The sequence below is a fragment of the Pleurodeles waltl genome, chromosome 3_1, assembly GCF_031143425.1.
Source record: "Pleurodeles waltl isolate 20211129_DDA chromosome 3_1, aPleWal1.hap1.20221129, whole genome shotgun sequence".
Taxonomy (NCBI): domain Eukaryota; kingdom Metazoa; phylum Chordata; class Amphibia; order Caudata; family Salamandridae; genus Pleurodeles; species Pleurodeles waltl.
In genome coordinates this window covers 647,727,359-647,750,888 of record NC_090440.1, presented here as the reverse complement: position 1 = coordinate 647,750,888, position 23,530 = coordinate 647,727,359, and the positions used below count along the sequence as shown (strand labels likewise).

Below are 23,530 nucleotides of genomic sequence, written 5' to 3'. Positions count from 1 at the left end.
TTTCCCGGGTGTTTGAATAAAGCACAGTGCTTCATTTTTGCCCTCGCATTGCCCTAAAGAAGTGACCCTTTCTTTTGTGTGTAGTTATTTCCCACGTGCCAAGAAGCAGTGCCTCCCTGTTGCTGAGTGCCTGGATAGCAGCACTTCTAAATATGGCCTGCCCTGATGACCACGATGAGCTGGACATGCATTCTCCGATCTCTATGGGGGCCGAAAAGTTGTCTGCCTCACTTCATCGATCAGCTGTGCCGCAGCGTGACTCACTGCCCAGCGACTCCACTCATATATCAATGGGAGGTTATTTGGCTGCATTTCCATCCTCCCCCCCCTGTAAAACTACGTTAGAACGTGTTGAGTCCAGTTTTGGAAACTTTTGACAGTGAGTCGCTCTCCCACCGAAGACTTACAGTGAAGTTTCTAAATGGAGCCCAGTTGAATTAAGCACTGCTTGGATGTATTTAAGAGTGAAGAAACATAATCTAACTATTGGACTTTTTTTTTTTTTTCTTATTTTATTCATATAAATATTCATTATTTTTATAAACCTTTGTGGAGTCTTTTTGTGGTGCATTCATTGAGTTGCTATATGTGTGTGTTGCATAAATACTTGACATATTGTCTCTTCAGAAAAGCATGACTGATCTGTGCCAAGCTAACAGAGTGTGAGCACAGGCTATCTGAGTTGTATATGTGGCTTACCCTGACTTGAGTGGTGGATCCTGTCGGGCTTGGGTGCATACCTCAGCTAACCAGGAATCCCATTTCTAACACAGGCCTTTAGCTCTTAGTAGATAGATGCACTTGTTAAGGATTACAATTATGTGCTGTGGACTGAAGCAAAGAATAGGCTTGGTGTGGTGACTGGGGTGGATCGAATTAATGGAGTTGGACTATGTGGAATAACGCAGAGTTATATAAAAACTCTGTGAGATTCTGTGGTGTTTGGACCATGTCTACATTTAGCTATTGAATGTTTGATATGGGCTCTCCACACAGGGCCTGGAAGGACACGAGTTGTGCACAGCGCTGTAATTCTGAGTCTGGCTGTAAGCTGGGGTCTCTTCTGTTCATGACATGTGTGTCCTCCCCCTTTTGCTTCATTCTCATTCCCTTCTCGCAGCCTCCTTCAGGATAATAATATTAATTTCACCTCATTCTCTCCGTTTCCAGATGACCGAGCATCTGCCTTTGTGGAACCTGGGCTCTATCTTCAGCTGTGGCACATTCTCCCCTTCCTTTCTTATTCGGGACTAGACATTTTTCAACCCCTTGTCCCTCTCCAAATCACATGTGTAGGTTGCAGCACAACTTCTACATGTGAAATTTCCCACTAACCCTATCGAAAAGAGATCAGGAGACCTAGCTAATGTTAAGGAAAAGCCCACCTGCCCATACGCCACACATTCGTGTGGCAACCCATGAGGAAAGGAAACATCGAGATTACAAAAAGATCTGGTAAACGGTACTCAGCATGCTGGACCTTGTCAACAAATGAAATAATCAGATAACCATGCAGAAAAAAGCGAAATTACAATTGCCAGATTGCAGTGTTGCGTATATGTTGGGAGCTTGACAGAGCATTAGTGGAGAGGGCAGAGGCAGAACTATATCAAGAAAGAGAATGAAGGTCCTAGGCTGCAGGGCAAGAGTGGAAGCACAAATCTGAGGGAGAGGCAGGGCCATAGGCAGTGGGGCAGAGACAACAGCACAAACCAAGTAGAGAATTGGTGGGTGGAGGTGATGGGAAGCCGAGGGAGAGCTGAGGCATGGAGACCGGGAGGTGAGGGGCTGATGCATTTGTAAACTAGAGCTATAGACGTCTCCCAATGTAATAAACGGTGTCTTTATAAATAACGAGTTAATCTCACAAAGATTAAAAGATTCTTCACAAAGGATTTCTCCTTAAAAAGGAAACAGTCTGTGGAGTCAGACTTGTCTCTGAGCGCCAGAGTAAGGCTTTCAATCCTTGTGCTCCGCCCACACTTTCCTTGACTTTGGGGGTCATTCGACCGCCGCCCGCCAAGCGGGAACCGCCGAATGACCGCACTGCGGTCAAAAGACCGCAGCGGCCATTCTGGCTTTCCCGCTGGGCCGGCGGGCGACCGCCAGAAGGCCGCCCGCCGGCCCAGCGGGAAACCCCCTTCTACGAGGATGCCGGCTCCGAATGGAGCCGGCGGAGTCGAAGGGGTGCGACGGGTGCAGTGGCACCCGTCGCGATTTTCAGTGTCTGCAAAGCAGACACTGAAAATCTTTATGGGGCCCTGTTAGGGGGCCCCTGCACTGCCCATGCCAGTGGCATGGGCAGTGCAGGGGCCCCCAGGGGCCCCACAACACCCGTTACCGCCATCCTGTTCCTGGAGGTGAAAACTGCCAGGAACAGGATGGCGGTAAGTGGGTCGGAATCCCCATGGCGGCGCTGCAAGCAGCGCCGCCACGGAGGATTCCCTGGGCCAGGGGTAAACCGGCGGGAAACCGCCGGTTGCCCTTTTCTGACCGCTGCTTTACCGCCGCGGTCAGAATGGCCCAGGAAGCACCGCCAGACTGTTGGCGGTGCTTCCGTCATTTTAGCCCTGGCGGTCGCCGACCGCCAGGGTTAGAATGACCCCCTTTGTCTTCTGAAATGGCCAGACATCAATTAGTGGTTAGTTAAAAAGGTACCGAGTAAGTAGATGTCGCTGCCTCACTGCCGTTCCGTCGAAGAAGCTGTAGTTTTAATAATCTATAGCTAAGGGCAACCCGTGTCACTTCACACAGAAGAATGAAACAGAAATGAAGGTGAGCAAGAAAAGAACCCAGTTTGCTGTCAGAGAACTGCCTGGCTCTCACCCATCCGTGCCGGACCAGCCTGCTGTCTCAGCAGGAAAACTGGCTCCAGCACATCAAAGCCGATACCGTATGGGCCACTCGGAGCAACAGCCGTATTTCTCATGTTGATAAGAGCATAAAGCGGTATCAGAAAGGCAGTGCGTCAGTCTGCTTTTCGCCTCCTGCTGCCGTTTGCCCTTTCAAGTCAGCAGTTTTGACTTTTTGCTCAGATCTCTGGGGGTGGCTGTTAGCTCGCCGGTAAACTCCACCATCCTGCAGAGGTTTTTTTCTGAATTTCATGCTCGAAACGGAGTCGCCACAATTCCGCTAACTCGGCAGGCAGGGCGGAATTTACAGCGCAAACTCCTAGAGTTGGCCTCGAAGACATATTTTTGAAATATATGCACTTCATAACTGAGAGGCGAAGATGGTTAAAACCACACCTTTGAAACTGGAAATAGGAACAGGAGCCCAGGGGCAGCTGAAGTGAGAGTCAGAGGTGAAACCTTTTCCTTAGTAGGAGCAGTGAGACAATACTGGACAATCTACTCTCTTTGCCACTTTTTTAGCTATACAACTTCCTTATTTAGACTTTGAATATGAAATGTATTCAGCTCATCCATTTTTAGACTTTGATTATGAAATGTATTCAACTCATTCATTTAGTTATTTGTGGGAAGTACGAAGTAACAATCTAGGCAAAGGTTTCGCAGTGACATTTTGTTATGTAGTCGTAAGAACTTCCCTCTCTATTGTTTCATGCTATTCTCTCAATCTGCATTGTCATAAAAAGGCAATTGTTGCACAGAATGTTATAACATAATTGGTGTTTTTTGCTTTCCATACAAATGGGTTTGAAAAACTTAGCTACCAACATATTCCACAAAGTCGACCAACAATTAAGCTGGACGTCTTTTTAACCAGTCATAATATTGCATTAGACATTTTTTGTAAATAATAATGCAGTCTTATGAACAATGTTTTGAAATTCTTCATTTAAAAAACTGGGAGTGGCGAAGGTAGATTCTCTTTTTAAAGAGAAGCACAGCCTCAGTTTCAGACTTAAGGATGCGTCTTCTAACAACCAAACTACATGCATGGTAAATTACACTGTGTCACCCTCCCTTTTTCCACTTTTTGGCTCCTTTGTTTTCTTCTTGTTTTGATATGCATGCTCAACCCTCTACCAGTCCATTGATGTTGACATCAGTGGTGTAACATTACCTCCCGCTGCCCATGCAGAGCGGGGGTGTCCCAAAATCCAGAGGCCCCCTCGGGACAGTACATTGACTGGGTTGGCACCGTTCATGGGTGGCCCCTCCATGTACTCTGCAGGGAGGGGGGAGGGGCTTAAGTTTCCTTATGACACTGGGTAATATATTTTTGTAATGTTCCACCAGCATAGCACAATGTTCTGCTGGCTCAAATTGTACGTTGTAATAGTAAAACGCTTTGGGGAGATTAGTGATTGATAGAAGGTGGGATTTGAGTGTGGGGCACATGCCTTTTTACATGTAGCCCTGGTAGAAGAGTTTGCATTCTGACTCTGAGTGAAACCTGCCCAGTTCCTACAGGGCATGTTGTGTTAGCTTACTATGTGAATGATGTGCCACCTAAGAATACGCTAAATGAAAAATATGGAGGTTCCATTTCAAGATGCCTTGTGTATGTGATATTTTACATTTGGAGCCACATGTACAAAGGTGTTTGTGATTACCAAATAGCAATTTTTTGCGATTCACTATTCAGTAATCGCAAGGACTCATATGTATGTGTGTGTTTTACACATTTTGTGCAGCAACCTGCAAAGGCCTTTTTCTGGATGTGCCCAGTAAACCAGTAGCAATTGGAAGGGACCCAGCTGGTCTTAGTCCCTAAGTTCTGTCCCAGACGTCCCAAGTGACCAAGAAGACCTGTTCTTGCAGCAAAGGTGTACAATTGTGACACAACTTTGTCAGATACAACTTTAGGTTTGTCCCGCTAGAGGATTTTGTGCTTTACCAAAGGCACTTGCTCAGAAGGTAGATATCTTGATCTCATCAGGGTGTGAAAAGTATCCGCCTGATGCAAAGTCCTAATCAGCCCCAAAATTTGAAATTTGAGCATAAACAACCAAAACCAATGGCTTCAGTAGACCTTATCCAGCAGCTATCCATTTTTGAGGGGACTTCAGCAGATACAGACTGCAACCTTGTTCCACTGGAAAATATTGACTTCCATTTCAGAGATTACGTCAAAATGTAAATTTTTTGACTGGGATGAACCCACTTGCTGCATCTGAACCATTCCTTATCACTGTTGACCAGGGTATGGCTGGGGACCCTATGCAGCGCTGGCAAGTTTTGTCAGGTCAGCCCCCACATGGTGCATAGCAAGCAAGTGCAGCGGGCAAGCTTGACCACTACAATAGGGGTCTGGATTGGGGTTCCCCCCAAAACAATAGGAAAATTTGTCAAAAATGGTGCATTCTACAACACATTTTTTCATTATGTATTTAATTGTTTTAGCTTTTAAAGCATAGTAAATGATGACCTTACAGTGCACCAGGATTCTCAAGCATATTCACCTACATTCGTATAGAGAACTAAAAAAATACGTTGTCAAGAATGAAGCATGAATTTAAAGATCACATAAGTGCACACATTCACTGTTCAGTGCAGCCCAGAATCTGAGAACACAATGAAAGACTGGAGGGATGTTAGCATCCTCCACCCCAATAAGCATAGCAGGGCCGGTTTTAATGCTGGTAGTGGCTGGTGTGACAATATTTGTGGGCGACCCCCCTCCCATTGACCTCTCACTCCATATATTCCCTCACTATCACTCTTCAACAGCACCCCCCATCTCTTCATAGCTCCTCTCTAACATGTGTTTCCTTTGTTTTATAACACCAGTTTAGGGTGTCAGAGTGCTTTATATCACACACATTCATAATACATACATGCATCAGTGTATAGAAAATGTTACATAAGATAAAAGTTGTAGGATTCAAATCTCATCCATACTGGTAGGCCTTTTTTTAAAGTGTTTGATCTAAGAGACTCACACTCAGGATTCAAAACGTACACTGTGGTTAGGGTTGACTTTACTAATATTTATTTATACCCAAACAAACCTTTTTAGCAACATTAGGATAATGAAAGACTGGGAAAAATCTAACTTTCTAAAGTGTACCCTGCAGATTGCATTTATGGTAATACCTAGATCACTGCACTGTGCTATATTGCGACTGTAACTTATGAACTGTGAGCAACAAAAGGAGCTCTATGACAAAAGCAGTAACCCACTGAGCTATTCACATAAAATACAGTTCTGTGATCCGCATGCTACATGTTCTCTGCAGCAAGCATGTAACCCCTCTGCACTCCTTTAAATGAGTCACAACTGCCGCTAGACAAAACGCCAATCCCTCTCCAGGAGGAGCATTAATCACCAGAGATGACATTTTTATTGTTGCCTGAAAGCTGCTGGCTATAAATGTAACTCTGCTGTAGGTGCTTTTAAACTCATAACAATTTGCAAAACGCAGTGCCCCCAACTTAGTGATAAACCAGTCCCGAGTACCAAAAACAGCTCCCAGCAACAAAACTGACCACCACCATTCCAGCCTCCAGGATAACCACTTGTGGCCCAGTAATACCAGTCCGGCCTTGCTGTTGGCCTAGAAATCACACATAGGGGGTCATTCCAAGTTTGGCGGGCGGCGGTTGCCGCCCGCCAAACTTACCTCGTCAAATGACCTCTCCGTGGTCAGAAGACCGCGGGGGCCATTCAGACTTTCCCGCTGGGCCGGCGGGCGCCCGCCAAGGGAGCACCCGCCGGCCCAGCGGGAAAGGCCCTGCAACACAGAAGCTGGCTCCGAATGGAGCCGGCGGTGTTGCAGGGGTGCGACGGGTGCAGTTGCACCCGTCGCGATTTTCACTGTCTGCTATGCAGACAGTGAAAATCATGCTGGGGCCCTGTTAGGGGGCCCCTGCACTGCCCATGCCAGTGGCATGGGCAGTTCAGGGGCCCCCAGGACACCCGTTCCCGCCATCCTGTTCCTGGCGGGAAAAACCGCCAGAAACAGGCTGGCGGGAAGGGGGTCGGAATCCCCATGGTGGCGGTGCTTGCAGCGCCGCCATGGAGGATTCTCCCAGCCGGGGGAAATCCGGCGGGAAACCGCCGGACCCGGCTGGGCGACCTCGGCTTTACAGCCGCAGTCGGAATCCCAAAAGAAGCACCGGCAGCCTGTTGGCGGTGCTTCCGTGGCCATCCACCCTGGCGGTCGATGACCGCCAGGGTTGAAATGACCCCCATAGTCTGCCACAAACAGTGACTACTAATTGGCACGTTACTTTTTCTTGATCATTTTGCTCAAGTCTTCAAAATGTAATATCTTATGTTCCCCTTATTGGATTTTTGTTGTTTTCACATGATTTTACTCATTAATGTTTTCTCTGTATTCTCCATTTTTCTAAATGGGCTGTGGGGTTTTGATTGTGTTATGATTTTAGTTTTCAACTGTTTTCTTACTGCTAAGTACTTTCCACTTTTTGTACATATTTTTAAGTTACAGGAGTATGCTATATACCATAGTCACCAGGGTGATAAATACAGCTATAATTTATAGAAACTGTGTTTTATCTTATCAGGTTCGTGGCTTTATCCCTTGTGATGGACTCCCGTTCATCCGAATTAATAGTCAACTTTTACATTCCACTATCTGTTTTCACTTAACTTAAAGGACGTTGGAAGCAAAATTCACTGAGGAAGAGCTGCAATATTTAACCTAACAGTTCGTAATGGAACTGTAATTTTAGTGGCCACAAGTTCTGAAAAGTGTGCCATTATTATCCATCTAAGAAGTGTAAAACATGTCCTACTGACTATACTATTCCCTTCAAAATGACGAAATTTAAGTACTTTTGAATCAGTGGTAGAATTGCGTGGCCTAACTCTTTGAATAAAAGCCAATATGAATGCATGTACAGGCATCACTACTAAGATTGGGATTTGGCAAGTCATTACCATACAGTAGATCCAAAATTTTTACTTTATTAGCACGTTGTTCTGATGCCTAGATCGATATGGTTGGTTTCCATTATTCTCTGTATTTTTTAAACACCTTCTATGAGTTTCAGTCCTGAATGTTAGTAAACGTGACATGCCAACAGTGCTTTATTTTTAGTTGAAGATTACATACAAATAATGTGAAGCAATCCTACTCTGCAGTAACTCATAAGTGTGAATTCACTTTTCACAGTTCTATGTACACTTCTAATCTTGCAACTTTTAAAAAGAATCTTACAATCTTCCTGTTCCAAAGACATCTGATTGAAACAAAACATGTCTACCCCTCTAATTCCCAAGTCCTAACTGCTGCCCAACTGCCGATTGAGCACCTCCAATACCCACTATGTTGCTGTTACAACTCTCTCACCGCTTCCGAAGAGCTCTAGCCTTTTCTATTTACTTTCTTGAGTACCTTACTTGAGTTTCCCTTCTTTCAATTTTTCTGCTTCCTTCCAATGTCACCCCCATCTCTGGCTTTCTGCGCCACTCCCATGTTACCATACAGTACATCCCTCGCTAAGTGTTCACCATTATAATTGCTCTTTATGCATTTACTGAATGATTTATTTACCATTTTTAAAATAATTTATGTAATTCTCCTTTGTCCCCCCAAAATGGTCTATTTTATCCTGCTTCTCGTCCACATATGCCACTTCATCCGACTCTTGTGGCGGGTTTATTAGTAACCTCGTGTCCCACTTTTTACTGATTTTGATTTGTTTTACGCATGTGCCAGGTGTACAATGTCTTGTTGTTTATTATCTGTAGCCTATTTTTGTTACATTGCCAATCACTCTAGTGACCTCGGACAAAGTTCACACCATAAAGACCTGCACAAATAAGGGTACCTTGGGGATAGGTTGTAAACCCCAAAATCAGCATATATGTGAAGTTATACATCTCCCAGTTCACTGCTCATAACCTCACACATGATCCTAATGATGGTATTACGGATTGTATCATGGATGTCATCTCTAGTAACACCACATATCACATTACAATTTAAATCCCGGGGGTAGCCGCAATACCTCCATCAGCATTATGACTCAGCAGACACCAGCATTTTCGTAGCACTCATGCACCCGGCGACAGGAATCTCCATTCCTGTTTCCGGCAGACACACCCCACACGACCACACACCTACTGTCACCACCCCAATCACCCACACATTCACTTACAAACACTCCCACACACTCACATCCAAACACTCACTCAGATACACCCATTCACTCGCACACATGCACTGGAACATACAGATCCACTCGCGTGCACGCAGTCAGACATACACATCTTATGAAGCATCAGAAATTATGTAAAGACACGAAAGTTGTAGCTCTCTTTCATCTAAGTGCAATGATTACAATATTGTTTAATTGAAGTAACAATCTGGATGGTAACAATGTCTAGATTCTACTCAATATTTCACTGTTTAGGATTCATTGAATTTAGTATGACTTGGATATTTCAGAGTGTTATTACATTGAAATTCACGATTAGAGCTGCCATATAGGATTTCAAAAGTGTACTTTAATAGATCTGACTTCTGATTTCAATCAATTATATCATTTGATTTTATAGCTCAAGTCAAACAATGCATTTCTTCTGGCAAATACAGTAAGAATCCTACGAACTCTCAAATGGAAGGAGGCGAGCGGATCATCGATCGTGAGTGCTTTGTAGTTTAACCAAATTGCTGTTTACTAACTACTTTTTAGCTAACAGTTTTCCAATACTCAATGTATTTTAGCTTAGAAGATTTGTTACAAATGAGGGAGAAGAAAGGTATATTGTTAGTGGTATATGTCGCTTTTACTTTCTCTGATTTAACACAGTCAAATTCACTGTTATTTTGAGTGAACCTGGTTGTGCCCCTACTCAATTAAGAGAAGAGGTGACTAAAATGTTTGTTGGCATCAGCCTACCAGGTCTAAATGAGGGGCGGGACCTCTGACACTTACTGACCAATGAGACTGTAGTAGAAAGATCTCTTGTAAAGGGGTTTCTGACACGAGTACCATTTGAGGCCAATTCACAGTAAATATAGTTGTACAAACATCACCAACCTCTTGTGAGGCATCTTTCATACACAGTGCTTCCGGTTTTTTATAAGCCTGTACAGGTATTCAAAAAAATATATCGTCCACAGTTCAATAATCGTGTTTAGCAACAGTGTGCTTTTCCATTAAAGACAATCTTGCAAATAATATTAGGTTCGGGAATGTTTTTAGTAGGATAGTGCCAGAGCAGGTATTCCTCAATATAATGTACCACATAAGGATTATAAACCGTGTGTCTGTGGTTGTTCGCACATTCATGTGACAAGATAATGTGGCACACTGAAAAACTGCTAGATAGGTATGCTGTAGACCATGTTCCCATAACCATGCACAAGTTGCATTTTCTTTAAATGAGTATGTTTTATTGAGAGTTCAGTAAGACAGTTTATTTGTGCTACATAAACCAAATTAACCAAATAGATAAAGTTAATTGAATCTACAACATTGGTGTTTAATTGCAATGAACTCCTGTCCTTGCAAAGATGTTGTGAAGAATTTCTGAAAGATCAAAGCAGGGAATTATACATTTGCAAAACATTGACAAGAAATTACAACACCTTTTATACCAGGTGCAGAAGGTTAAATGTAGTCAAGGGCAAAGATCTATAATTCTTTGTTTGGCCTTTCATTCTTAAGAGGAACTTTTAGTTGGTAATATATTCTTCAACTAAACACCAAGAAACAGTGCAGTGGGATGTATGTACGGCAGTGCTTCAGTGAGCGGGTGGTTTTCGGTGCTCAACACAGGCACTTAATTGTCAACACTGGTGCTTGGGACAGTCGGCCACAACGTGGTGCTGCCTGGCTATTTTAGAGATGACCACAACAACAGTTAATTATTAATTCAATATACATTAAAAATGACTATTACCTGCCTGAAATAGTCCAAAGTGTCCCTCTTGTATCAGTGTGATGGTTAGTAGTTGTGTTGTTGCTATCATTGTACACGTGGCATGGGTGATGTGTGGGCAAGCTGCAGTGGCCTCTTGATGAGAGCCCTGGCACTTATTTTATTATTATTATTTTTCTTTTACAAATTAAGCACTAGTGTGCTGCATGAATGTTATACTAACAGCTACCTTAATAGTAAAAACATCAGTTAAACTTAGCGAGTCATTACCTTATATTGCAAAATTGAGAGAAATTGAAACAGGAAAAACACCAATATTAATTGCTAAATACAAAAAAGAAAAAATAATTGTTTTCCAGCTTACACCTCCATGTATTTGCTGAGCTTCTTTTTCTCCCTCCTAAAGATACCTTTAATGTTTTCACGGGCTCTGATTCCAGGATGTTGAGGCTGAATGGAATAGGTGGCGGGGGACGTTCCTGTTGTAAAACCCTTTTGAATGGGAAAGGGTGCATACAGGACCTCATTCTCCCTTATTTGGCCATCTGGGGAAGAGTACCCACATTGCACCCACTTCCAGAACACATTTCGGAAGCCAAACTCTTTAAGGGTCTATATGAGGTAGGGCCATTGGACTCTATCAAACACCTTACCCACATTCATGGCAAACAGAAGCACATTAGCTGCAGGTTTGTGGACTTTATCAATAAGGTGTAGTATACTCTTGTTGTTTGTGCCCTTTTATTCTCATGGATGAATCCAGACAGGATGGATCAGGCCCTGCATGTAAGGGTCACGTCTGGCAGTGAGTAAGCTTGGAAATAGAACAGGATCTGTGTTGATGTGTGAATATTATGTTACTTTACAGTGCCAGGAGAGAGTAACAAGGGCAGAAAATCGGAGAGGGAGATATAGGTCTTACTGATGCCTATGATTTGGGCACAAATGGATAATCCCCTTTAATAACAAAACGTAACAAATGGTTGCTATATGTACCAAAACATAACATGCATGCAAATATGAATAATTCAGAATTAAATTAGACTGTTAGCAAAGAAATATGTGAAGTATGAAAAGTGAAAAATCTATAAATTAGATGTGGAATAAGTAGTAGAGCTTCTTTTTGCTCTGAAGGAGAAAGAAAAAGCATCCATAATGAAAGCAGTGAATGGAGGACTGAAAATGAGCAATGACAACTACTTATAAAGTGGATTTGAAATGTTGTACTCAAAAAGCCACACAGTCATACACACTTGCACACAGGCACGCACATGTAACCAAGCAAGAACATGCCAACCTGCAAAAGTAGCTGTTTTGTTTCCATTCTGGCTCTACCTGCTTTACCTGGCTGTAAGGCGCTCATCTGCTACAAATTGAATCTGTTCGTCACATGAGAGAAATTGCATGCAAAAGAACAGTGAGCCTAATAGCACCGGGCATACAATAAAACCATAGTACCTTAGTTTATGTTTTGCAAATGAAAACCAATCAATTTTCCCTTTCTTGTAAACTTGAATAATTGTTATCAATGGCCAACCGTTCCCACACCTCATCCCATTATCAACCCATAACAGCATTAGAGCTTACATCACAGTATTCAGATTCCATGAAACCGCTCCTCTCAAATCAAATCATCTTGAGATTCCAATTTTACCCCAGTGCTCACTTATCTTAGGGTGTGTGTCAGTCTGCCAATTACAACAGTATAATCACTCAGTGTGTCTTTGCATCGCTACGCAAAAAGACATAATTTAACTTCTTCTGATCATGCTTCATTGTGAAGAGATGTGTTAAAACTCTCCCTTATTAGTGTATATGATACATACACCAAAGTCCCTTTCTAACGGACCTAATAGCTTGTTTCCATTCCTTAAACTATCCTTAGAAAACATAATCTGTGCCACAAACCCTGCATTTCCTTCTGTAGGATGACCACCTCAGTCCAGGTCATTAAGGACACTGTTTCCAATACTTTGTGTGATTGCAGGTGCATTATAGGTGTGTAGCCTTGTGTTGCTTCCAGTAAACTAACAAGACTAGCAGTAAAATTTGGGGTATTAATTGAGGGGTGTAAGTGTCCACCTCAAATAATAACCACAATTCGTGTTAGTGTTATCACCAAAGTCATTTAATTAACCTAAGCTCAATTCACTTGTATCTATGGTGCAGAGCAGACAGGCACAACTTCTTACAGGCAATGTGTAAAGTATTTACTCAGTAACAAGGCAGTAATAAGGTCAAAAGACAATACAAGAAAATCCCAAACCAATTTAGAAAAATACAGTAAATGTTAATAACTAAAATTACATCAAAATGACAGACCGGTATACTGGGACATAAGCGCCATTTGGGGCCAAGCGTGATGAAGTGCAGGTCACTCCAGCAGAAGCCACTAGGAGGATCCACAGAACATCTAGTTGGAACAGGGCTGCTAGGCATATGCAGGAAAGGCCTCTTTTACTTGCTGTGTTCCTGTAACTTGAAGAGGTGGTCATCCTTATGGCCTTTGGAGTCCTCTTTTTTGTCCTGGGAGTAGGTGGGGAGAGCAGGTCCAGTTTCTAGTCTCTTCTCAAGTCTTGTACAGTAGGTTCAGTTCTATTCTAATCTTCCACATGTCCCAGTGATAACCCTATCCATTTTTGCAGTAGTTTCTGGGTGTTCTACAGAAAACAATCCCACAGCACCCTTCTCTGCCCACAGCCAATATTGTAAAATCTTTCCTCCAGTGTGTCCAACCCAGAGGTGTGACCTGAGGAAATGAGTAATCCTGTCCTTGTGGTCACTCAAAACCAGATCTGGAGCATTGCCTCTCCCACTGTGATTGGAGACTGACCGGCTGAGGGAACATACATTGACTCTGACTGGGTGGCAACTAAAATTTGACTGTGACAGGACAGGACTTCTTTGAAGATAATAAAATTCCTTGCACAGCCCAAATGGTCATCTTGATAGAGGAACACAACCTCATACCCAAACCTTTGACTCCTGCTCTGGGAACATATTTCACAGCTCATTCAGGGCTGAGAGCTCAGATGGCTGCAGTTGGAGGCTAACACAAATTAGCCTCCAGAGGTTTTAGACAATGAAAAGGTAACTTCCTAAAAGTACCTTTTCTGTAATATTTATTAGAAATCCCACTTTATCAGTGAATTGGTCTTTTAGCAAATATTTAACAAATCCATAAATTAAATGTCTAGGTGTCTCCTAGCCACATATAACATTATTGAATTTAATATTGCATCCCAGTGCTTTCCTATGGAACAGCCATGCCTGCTACAGTGAAAATAGCTTTGGGGTCTTTCCACGATAAGGTAATTTGTAACATTAAATTTCTACATTGTCTACTTTCAAATACCATGCACCCCCTGAGTTAAGGGTATTAAGGCCTCCTTGAAGGTGATGCAATAATATTTAAGTCAAATTGGCAGTGTACAACTGCCACAGCAGGCTACAAATGGTAGGCCTGCAGTTGTATTTGTACTGTCACTTTAGAGGATGGCACAATGGGCGATGCAGTTCTCCAGTGACACTTAACATATAGGCACTGAGCACACTGTGTACGGCATACTCATACAAGTACAAGTAAAATATGCCAATAAGGGGTATGCCCATTTGACCCTGTTCAGAGGTGCTTGTGTAGTTTGCCACTAGTTAGAGGGGTAAAATATATAGAGTTCTGCAGCCAGCAAAACAGATAGGGCAAAAATCTAGGTGTACACTAAACAAAAATGGCTATTTCTTATCATAAAATACTTGAAATCAATTACTTATAGCTGGAAAGTTCAGGACTAGAGTTGGTGTCTGTATTGACGTTAAGTGAGGTGTCACCTTATCTTCACGTCTGTGTAAGCTTCAAAAAACTTGCTTGAAATTCTTAATTGCATTTCTCTGGCTTCCACCAGTTTCCTAATAAAACAAACTCCTAGAACTATTTGTACTATCTATTATTGAATCTTCTTGTACCTACTGAACAATGGAAATTATGGTTTAGAATAAATTTAAGCACGCCTTCTTCCAGGCCACTCTACAGGTCTTCTTGTAGTGTTTCACACCTGGGTCGGTCTGGGTAAACCAAACCTTTTTTAGCATTATCCCAAACATTGCACCATACTCCTTTTGCAGTTATGTAATCTGATCACACCTCTATATGTCTGTCTGTGTATGGTATTTCTGTATTGCAAACCTAGCTAAAAGACAGTGGAGAACTGTGCATGGTCAAAGATGAGTTGGCAACTGACAGGAGAGGAAGCTGAGTTGTGAATGGTTGATGCATTGTAATGCAATATTTTTTAAAGGAGTGAGCCTTCAACTCTTTCCTAAATTGGAGCAGCTTTGGATCATCCTGTTGGACATAAAGATGTTGTCCTAGATCATGGGTGCATCCATGCAAAAGGTGTGTAGTCTTGTTTTTTTTATTTTGCCATATATTAGTTTGCACTGGATGGTTGTGGCATGTGCCAAGACCCACCAGAAATGGTGAGCTTGTCTACAACAAAAGAGGGAGTGCTGGTTGTGATGGTTTTGTAAATGATGCAGCTGGTTTTGAAGATGGTGCTACTTTTAATAATTAATATAATTTTAAAAATATCTCCTTCCATTCCTAAAGTATAAACCACAAAATTAAAAAAGCATAATTCAAAAGCAACAATAAACCAATTTTTTATTTAAAAATCTAAAAATGTATTTTAATAAAAAATTATAATGTAAAAAATACTTGCATTTATTTTTCAAAAAAGTTATACAATTAGCAAATTTTATATAAAAACAGTTTAAATTATTTTCGCTATTAAAATATTTTTTTAATGTTAATTTTAAATTATTGTTATAATTTATTACTTTGAAATTTCAAAAATGTTTTAATTTCATACCATTAATACACATTTTAAATATTCAAAAAATAAAAAATTATTAGAATATTAATGTAACAAAATTAATTTACAAATTCTAAAATGTTTATTTTTATATCCTTTAAATAACATAAGATTTACTTTAAAATACACAAGTTTTAAAAATCTGCCCACCCTTGTACCCTAAAAACACAATATCCCTATAAAAAAAATATTTAAAAAACACAAGACTATTATTTTTATGCATTAATACAACTAAACATACACATTTTGGAAATGTCATAACTAATAAATTATCTTACAAGAATACGAAAATAAAAATTAATGAACACATAGAACAAAACACACTACAAGAAATTACATACTAATTAACACCTACAAACAATATTACGTACTGCGATATTTTATACATCACTATTTTTACACCAATATTAAAAGCAACACTAAAAACATTATTTTTTACCTTCGATATTCCTGTTGACCATATTTTTGACAGGCCAATATTTGTGATAAAATATTTTTGCATCACAATATATGTTCCCTGCATTAAACCCAAACACCACTCTACAAGTTATCAAACACCTGTAATATTTGCACATCTTCCTAATTGTGACGAAGATGTGTAAGTGTTCCCCTACTGTGTGTTATAGGAGTAATTCTGTGGCATACTTCCTTTTTAGAGAGATGACTAAGACTTACTGGGGCTGTGGTTCGACTATTTCTGAGGAAGGCAGACTCACCCATTGTGCATCCGTAAAATGTAGGTCTGTGTGGTATCAACTGTTCCGTCGACAATAACGCTGTTTAATATTCATCATTCTGTACTGCATAGAAGTTGAGAATTCTTTGGGAGATCCTGTAACATATATGCCGCTTTGGTGCCTGCTGTCATAGCAAAGTTGATAGTGGCAAAAGAATGTATGGAAAACATGCCCAGTTTGTGATCTACTTCATTTGACTCTATTGCGTCTTTGGTCACCAATGACAAGTAATTAAACGTGTCAAACAGTGTGGGTGTGAATTTCATCTCCAGTTCATCTAGTGTTTACAGCCTTGCCAAGAAACCAAGCCGGTCATATCCACATCATAAAACTCTCTCAAATGAATGTACAGCAGCTCACCTACATCTAAAAAATACTGACTAAAGAATTAAATTTACATCAGGCTCTGTTGATGGGTTCCTTAAAACGCAGCAACCTTAAATGTGGCACATTATCTCAGATAAATGTGGTCATTGTCCACATGTCTGACATGTCAAGGAGTCTAAAAGGCCTTCTTCTACCAGGCCATCAGTTAGTCTAATTTATCTTTTTGCCTACTGGAATTGACATCTGAACGTTTTTATCACCTCGAACTCCCTAATGTTATCATACAATATATCACTGCAACCAACAAGCTGTTACCCTTACTTGTACAACTGGGCACAGCACCAGTTTCATGTTCTTATCAAACCTGAGCTGATGAAGACACTTATACCAATAGGTCAGTTGGATCATGTTGCCATTATGGGCATGTGAATTTGCGTAGCTTTGCAAATTTATATATTGTTTAGCATTACAGGAGCTATACAAAGTCCATAACTTTTGGAGTTTAAAATATTTGGGAGCCACATAGGTCAATGGTTAGGAAGCAGGAACTGAGACTAATTGGCAGCCATCCTGCTGGGGTCCCTATTGCTCAAGACTGCCTGACAGACAGTGTCAGTGCAGATGGCACCGCCCAAATCCTACCAAACCTGCCAATGATGAGCCCTAGATAACATGTTTGGACCAAGCGATACCCTGTCTGCACACCAGGAATGAAAGCCAACCATGGTATCTAGCATCTACAAACCCACTCATTGCCTGCTCTACAAAATGCACACAATGATTATTCTCTTCTGATGACATCTGTCCACTTCCCAGACTTCAAGTTCTTGCTCACAGAATTCTGCCTGTACTGTGCCATTTCATCATCTTTTCATTTAGTTAAGGGACAGTGCCTGGGTTGTATGACATTACCACGCGTAGTTTTACCACTCATGTCTTTACATCTTAGGGGCATATTTATACTCTGCTTGCGCCGGAGTTGCATCATTTTTTTGATGCAAATTCGGCACAAAACTAAGACCATAATTATACTTTGACGATAGACCACGCTAACGTCAAAACATCTCGGTGTGCGTCATTTTCTGGATGCGTAAAACCACCTTGCGTTAATAACATGCAAGGTAAGCGTTCCCATCCAAAAAATGACTTAAACACCCGTGCGCCATATTTATCCAACCTGGCAAAAATGGCACACGGCTGGGAGGCGGAGCCAGAAAATGACGTGAGCCCCGATTTGTGTAAACAAATTAACGCCTGAGTCAGGGCAGGCCTTAAGGGACCTATGGGCTCCTTTCCATGGTGGAAGACCATGGAAGCAGTCCACAGGTGCCCTTCCCTGCACCCAGGGACACCCCCTGCCACCCCAGGCCACCCCTGGAGGACACCTATGGATGGGGGACCCATCCATGGGCAGTGCAGGTAAATGCAGGTAAGTATACTTTTTTTTTTTTTAGAATGCCATGGGGGGCCTAACTTGGGCCCCCTACATGTCACTGTGCCCAATGGCCATGCTCAGGGGACAGAAGTCCCCTGGGCATGGCCATTGGGAGGGAGCATGACTATGGGGGTTGTGCGTCAAAAAATGGCGCAGGTCAGGTTGGAGCCAATATTTTTTACTCTAACCTGATTTGCACCATTCCTTGACGCTCAACTCCCAGTCTCCCCTTCGCCTCCGCTGCCCGGTTTGAGTCATTTATTTTGACACAAACCAGGCCGCAGCGCCGGCTAACGTTATTCCATAAATAAGGCCCCGGCTGGCGCGTTGGAATGGCGTTAGCCGGCTGTAAACTTTTTGACGCAAATTTTCCCTGGCGCTGATTTGCTTCAAAAAGTATAAGTATGGGCCTTAGTTTTTTACCACGTATATCAATGCAACACTTTTACATTGCTTACAGAAAAAATACACTTACCACACAAACAACATACCATTATTTCATATTTTTAATAATAGTAAAACTAAACAGTCCTGGAGTTTCAGTACAGTGTAGCACTGCCACTTACTGACCAATATGAGTAACAATTCTAAAACCAACCTAAATACAGAAACCTTACTACACAATAAACCCTAATACTCTCTCTCGCTATATATATATATATATATATATATATATATATATATATACATATTTTGTATGCCAATTATCTACTTAACATGTTTATGTCTCACAGGAAAAATAAATACTGCACTTTTAAGTTTCAAAATACTTATCAAACCTTTGCCCCTAAATCCGTTGCATCCACTCCCATACATATATTTTTTAGTGCAACATATAAATTGCTACCAAATTGATACTCCGGTATTACAAATATTACCCAAGTATTATCAAAGTTACTCACCCATTGCCCCAAACCTTAAAACACAGTTTAAACTCTACGCCATTGCCCACCCCCTAAACCTTAAAAATACTCTTTGCACCCTGTAGCCATTTCCCACCCCTAAACCCTAAAAACACCCTTGCAGCCCAATACCCTTACCCTCCCCTTGTACTCAAAAACACCCTTATAACCCAGTTACCTTACTCACCCTTAAATGTTAAAAAAAAAACCTTACCACCCATATCCCTTACCCACCTCTCAACCGTAAAAATACTTTTACAACCCAGCACATGCCACCCCAAAACCCTTAAAGTACCCTCATTACCAAATAGCCCTACCCACCTCCAAATGTTGAAATCACACATACCGCCCAACACTGTTTCCCACCCCTAAAACACCCTTACAACCCAATACACTTACCAACCACTAAACACTTAAATGTGTGTATCGCTCTCACTCTCTCATATATATAGATGTAAATAAAAGTAAAAAGTATGCTTTTAATGCTGTATTTTACATTTTTAGAAAAATCTCAACACCATCTGCCACATTAGTAATCTGAAAAAATATATATTTTTAAAATAACACTAATGTTTTACAAAAATATAAGATGATCAGAATACTGCAATTTCACCCACGGGGTAATACTGCCATCTACTACAAAGAACTGCATGGCAAAGATTTGTGATATAAAAATATGCGTGGTAACAGTCATTCTGTTGTAAAAAATGTGTGGTAATTGTACCACATTTTAAAAACTTGGGAGTAAAGGTTGTTTTCCCAGTGTCTGTTGCTGACATGAAAGGAAAGGTCTCCTTCTGAAAGAAAAGTAACCTAGATCCTAGTGATCCGAAAGCTATAATCCAACTACCTTATTACCAACTGTGTCTAATATAAAGGAAAAGCACCTTGTGAAATGATTGACTTCTAGCCTCAATACTGATGATACCCTTCATTGATTACAGGTGGATTTTTTTCCAAGGAATAGCACTGAAGCTATTCATGATTAGCTGATATTTATAGAAGACCAGGGTCTTCCCATGGTCCCAGGGCTCCTTGGCCTGCCTGCAGCCATTAAAACAATCGACCATTACATCATGCTAGATCATTCGGAGGGATATGATTGGCTGACCCATATCTCAACTGGCCTAAGTCTTTCTTCATGTGCCAGCTACAGATTCTTTCTCTGTCTCCTTAGCATTCTGCAGAATGCCCTGTCTGCATGGAGGTCCCTCAGGGTCATCACTCTCCCTTATCTCCTTCCATCTCTATTTTCTGCTCTATATGAATTGATTCACTGCTTCTGTTTTATGGCCTTGTCTTACCTCAGTGATACTCATTTGCTTTTACAATTAGAAACTGCATTTTTGAGTAACAACAGGTTGCTGAGGAGGTTTTTGTGTCTTCTACATTTGGATTTTAGACAACTTTTTAAGTTGAAGGGCATCAAGGCTGAAATTCTGGAGCTCTGGCCCTCTTCTCTCAGTGACCTGCTAGCTGTGGCTCCACAAACCCCAAAAATCTGTGGGGTCTTGTTAGGTAACAACTTCAAGTTTGACCCTCAAATTCAAGTCTGTTCACCTTGTTTACTTCTTTTGAGTATGTTAAAGAAAAAAGAGAAGCAAGTCTCAGTAGTTGAGCTACTGATTCTATCCTTTTTCAATTATGGGACTTCTACGTACCTCAGCCTTTGAATTAATTACCTGAAGAATCTACAGAATGTCCATACATGGGTATTTGGCTTTTGGCCTTCGGATATTTAACCATGTCTCAGATGCCCATAGGTTGCTTCAGTGGCTGTTGATTAAGCTGACGTTCCACTTCAAGGTGCTGTACTTTATGCAGCATGCTGTTTTTTGAATGAGCTCATAGTTACTTTCCATTCACATTGATCTCTACACCATGCCCAGGTCCTTGAGATGTGGACCTCATAGCCTGATGAAGATCCTATGGTTCATGAAGACACTATGGCCCTCATTACAACCCAGGCGGACAGAGGAAAAAGGGCGGTGAGACCGCAAAGAGGCCGGCGGTCATTACCGCCCCCATTATGACATTGGCAGTTTGGCATATGCTAAACCACCAATGTCCTGCACCGTCTGCCATGGCAGTAACGACTTCCAGGCTGGAGACAATGGTCTCCAGCACGGCGACCGTCACTAAACCACCAGCAGTATCAGGACCCTGCATACCACCATGGATTTCGTGGGGTTTCGTACCGCCACGAAATCCATGGTGGTATGTACCATCGATTGGGGTCTTCCCCTCCCTCCTACCCCTCCCCTGAGTCCTCCCCCAACACCCACAACCCCCCTACAACCCGCGCAAAGGTGGTAGGACACCCTCCCCAACCCCATCCCCCGCCTCCCCACCCCCATTGAAACCCCCACACTTACCCCCCACAGCCCCTACATGCACGCTCACACCACTCACACACCTACACACGTAAATATGCACCCATTCATACACGTTACATTTCCCTTACACACATTACACCCTGCATGCATACACGCACTCACACAATCCATCTACACACGCACACCCCTATGCACGCACACACCACACAACATCCCTCAACCCCCCTCCCCTATCGGACGATCACCTTACCTGTTCCGGTGATCCTCCGGGAGGAAACGGGATCCATGGGGACTGCTCCACCCATCACGAGAACACCGCCACGCCGAATACTGGGTCGTATTATGGTGGGTGGTGTCCTGATGACGTGGTGGTGACGGTGGAGCAGCCTCTACTTCACCGCTGACCGCCAGTATGGCTGCTGGCGGCTCTCCGTCCAAAAAGGGCGGAGGGTTGCCAGCAGTCATAATATGGTTGGCAGAAGACTGCCACCACTGGCGGACTTCGGCCCGGCAGAACCTCAAGGTCTTGTGAAAAGACCACCAAGGTTGAAATGAGGGCCTGGAATATTGAGGTAGGAATCCCGATGTCACTGTTAGACCTGACAGCCTTAGGGTGGTCACTTCTAACTTTTCCCTGCCTCCCTCCACTTTTTGGACACTGTTCCACTGGTTTTTAGACTCTGTGCACTTTAACACTGCTAACCAGTGCTAAAGTGCATAAGCTCTCTCCCTTTAACATGGTAACACTGAATCATAGCCAATTGGACTATTTAATTTACTTATAAGTCCCTAGTAGAGTGCACTATATGTTCCCAGGCCCTGTAGATTAAATGCTACTAGTGGGCCTGCAGCACTGATTGTGCCACCCACTTCAGAAGCCCCTTAACCTTGTCTCATGCCTGCCACTGCAAGGCCTGTGTGTGTAGTTTCACTGCCAATTCGACTTGGCATTTAAAAGTACTTGCCAAGGCTAAAACTCCCATTTTCTACATATAAGACACGCCTAAGGTATGCCCTTGGTAACCCATAGGGCAGGGAGCCGTGTAGGCAAAAGGCAGGACATGTACCTATGTAGTTTGCATGTCCTGGTATTGTAAAACTCCTAAATTCGTTTTTACACTGCTGTGAGACGTGCTCCCTTCATAGGCTAACATTGGGGCTGCCCTCATTCATTATTTGAGTGGTAGCTGCTGATCTGAAAGGAGTAGGAAGGTCTTATTTATTATGGCCAGTATGGTGATATAAAATCCTGCTGACTGGTGAAGTTGGATTTAGTATTACTATTTTAGAAATTCCACTTTTAGAAAGTGAGCATTTCTCCGCTCTTAAATCTTTCTGTGCCTTACAATCCACATCTGGCTGGGTTTAGTTGACAGCTCCTTGTGCATTTACTCAGAGCAGGATACTCAGCCTCACTTGCATACATCTGCATTTTCAATGGGTCTTCCTGGGCTGGGAGGGTGGAGGGTCTGCTTTCACACAAAGGACTGCCACACCCCCTACTGGGACCCTGGCAGACAGGATTGAACTGAAAGGGGACCTGGTGCACTTCTAAGCCACACTTTGAAGTCTCTCCCACTTCAAAGGCACATTTGGGTATATAAACAGGGCCTCTGCCCCTTCCAACTCAGACACTTTCTGGAGAAGAAAACTAGAACCAAAATCTGTATCCTGCCAAGAAGAACTGCCTAGCTGCCCAAAGGACTCACCTGACTTCTTTCTGTGAAGGACAGCTGCCTTTCTGTTGGCCTGCTGTCTTGCTGCTCTCTGGCTGTGGTGAAGACATGCTCTCCAAGGGCTTGGATAGAGCTTGCCTTCTGTTCCCTGAAGTCTCAGGACCAAAAAGACTTCTCTCTTGTAACTGGACTCCTTGTGTGGCGAAAATTGGACACACAGCTCGCTAAAACTGCTGCACAGCCTGCCCCACGGTGAGAAATTCACCGCACGCCGAACCAGAACAACACTGCGTGACTTCGCAAGGAAAAGATCGACACGGCGCCTGCATTGCGACCGATACTTCGACGCACGGCCCACCGGGTCGATGCACAGCTAACCTGGGACAACACAGCCCAACTTCCAGTGGGGAAATCGATGCAGCACCTGCTATGCGGAAGAAAATTCTACGCAACGTCCACCGGATCGATGCAGCGCTGTG

At 42.5% G+C, this 23,530-nt stretch overlaps 1 protein-coding gene across 1 annotated transcript in view; it reads left to right on the top strand.

Moving 5' to 3' along the window:
- The window catches only part of LOC138283526 (mucin-5B-like), a 466,047-nt gene that overhangs the window by 3,303 nt on the left and 439,214 nt on the right, over nt 1-23,530 (top strand). Inside the window, exon 2 of the mRNA XM_069221466.1 lies at nt 9,439-9,525. Within this exon, the coding sequence (XP_069077567.1) occupies nt 9,439-9,525 (87 nt within the window). The remainder of the gene's footprint in view (nt 1-9,438; nt 9,526-23,530) is intronic.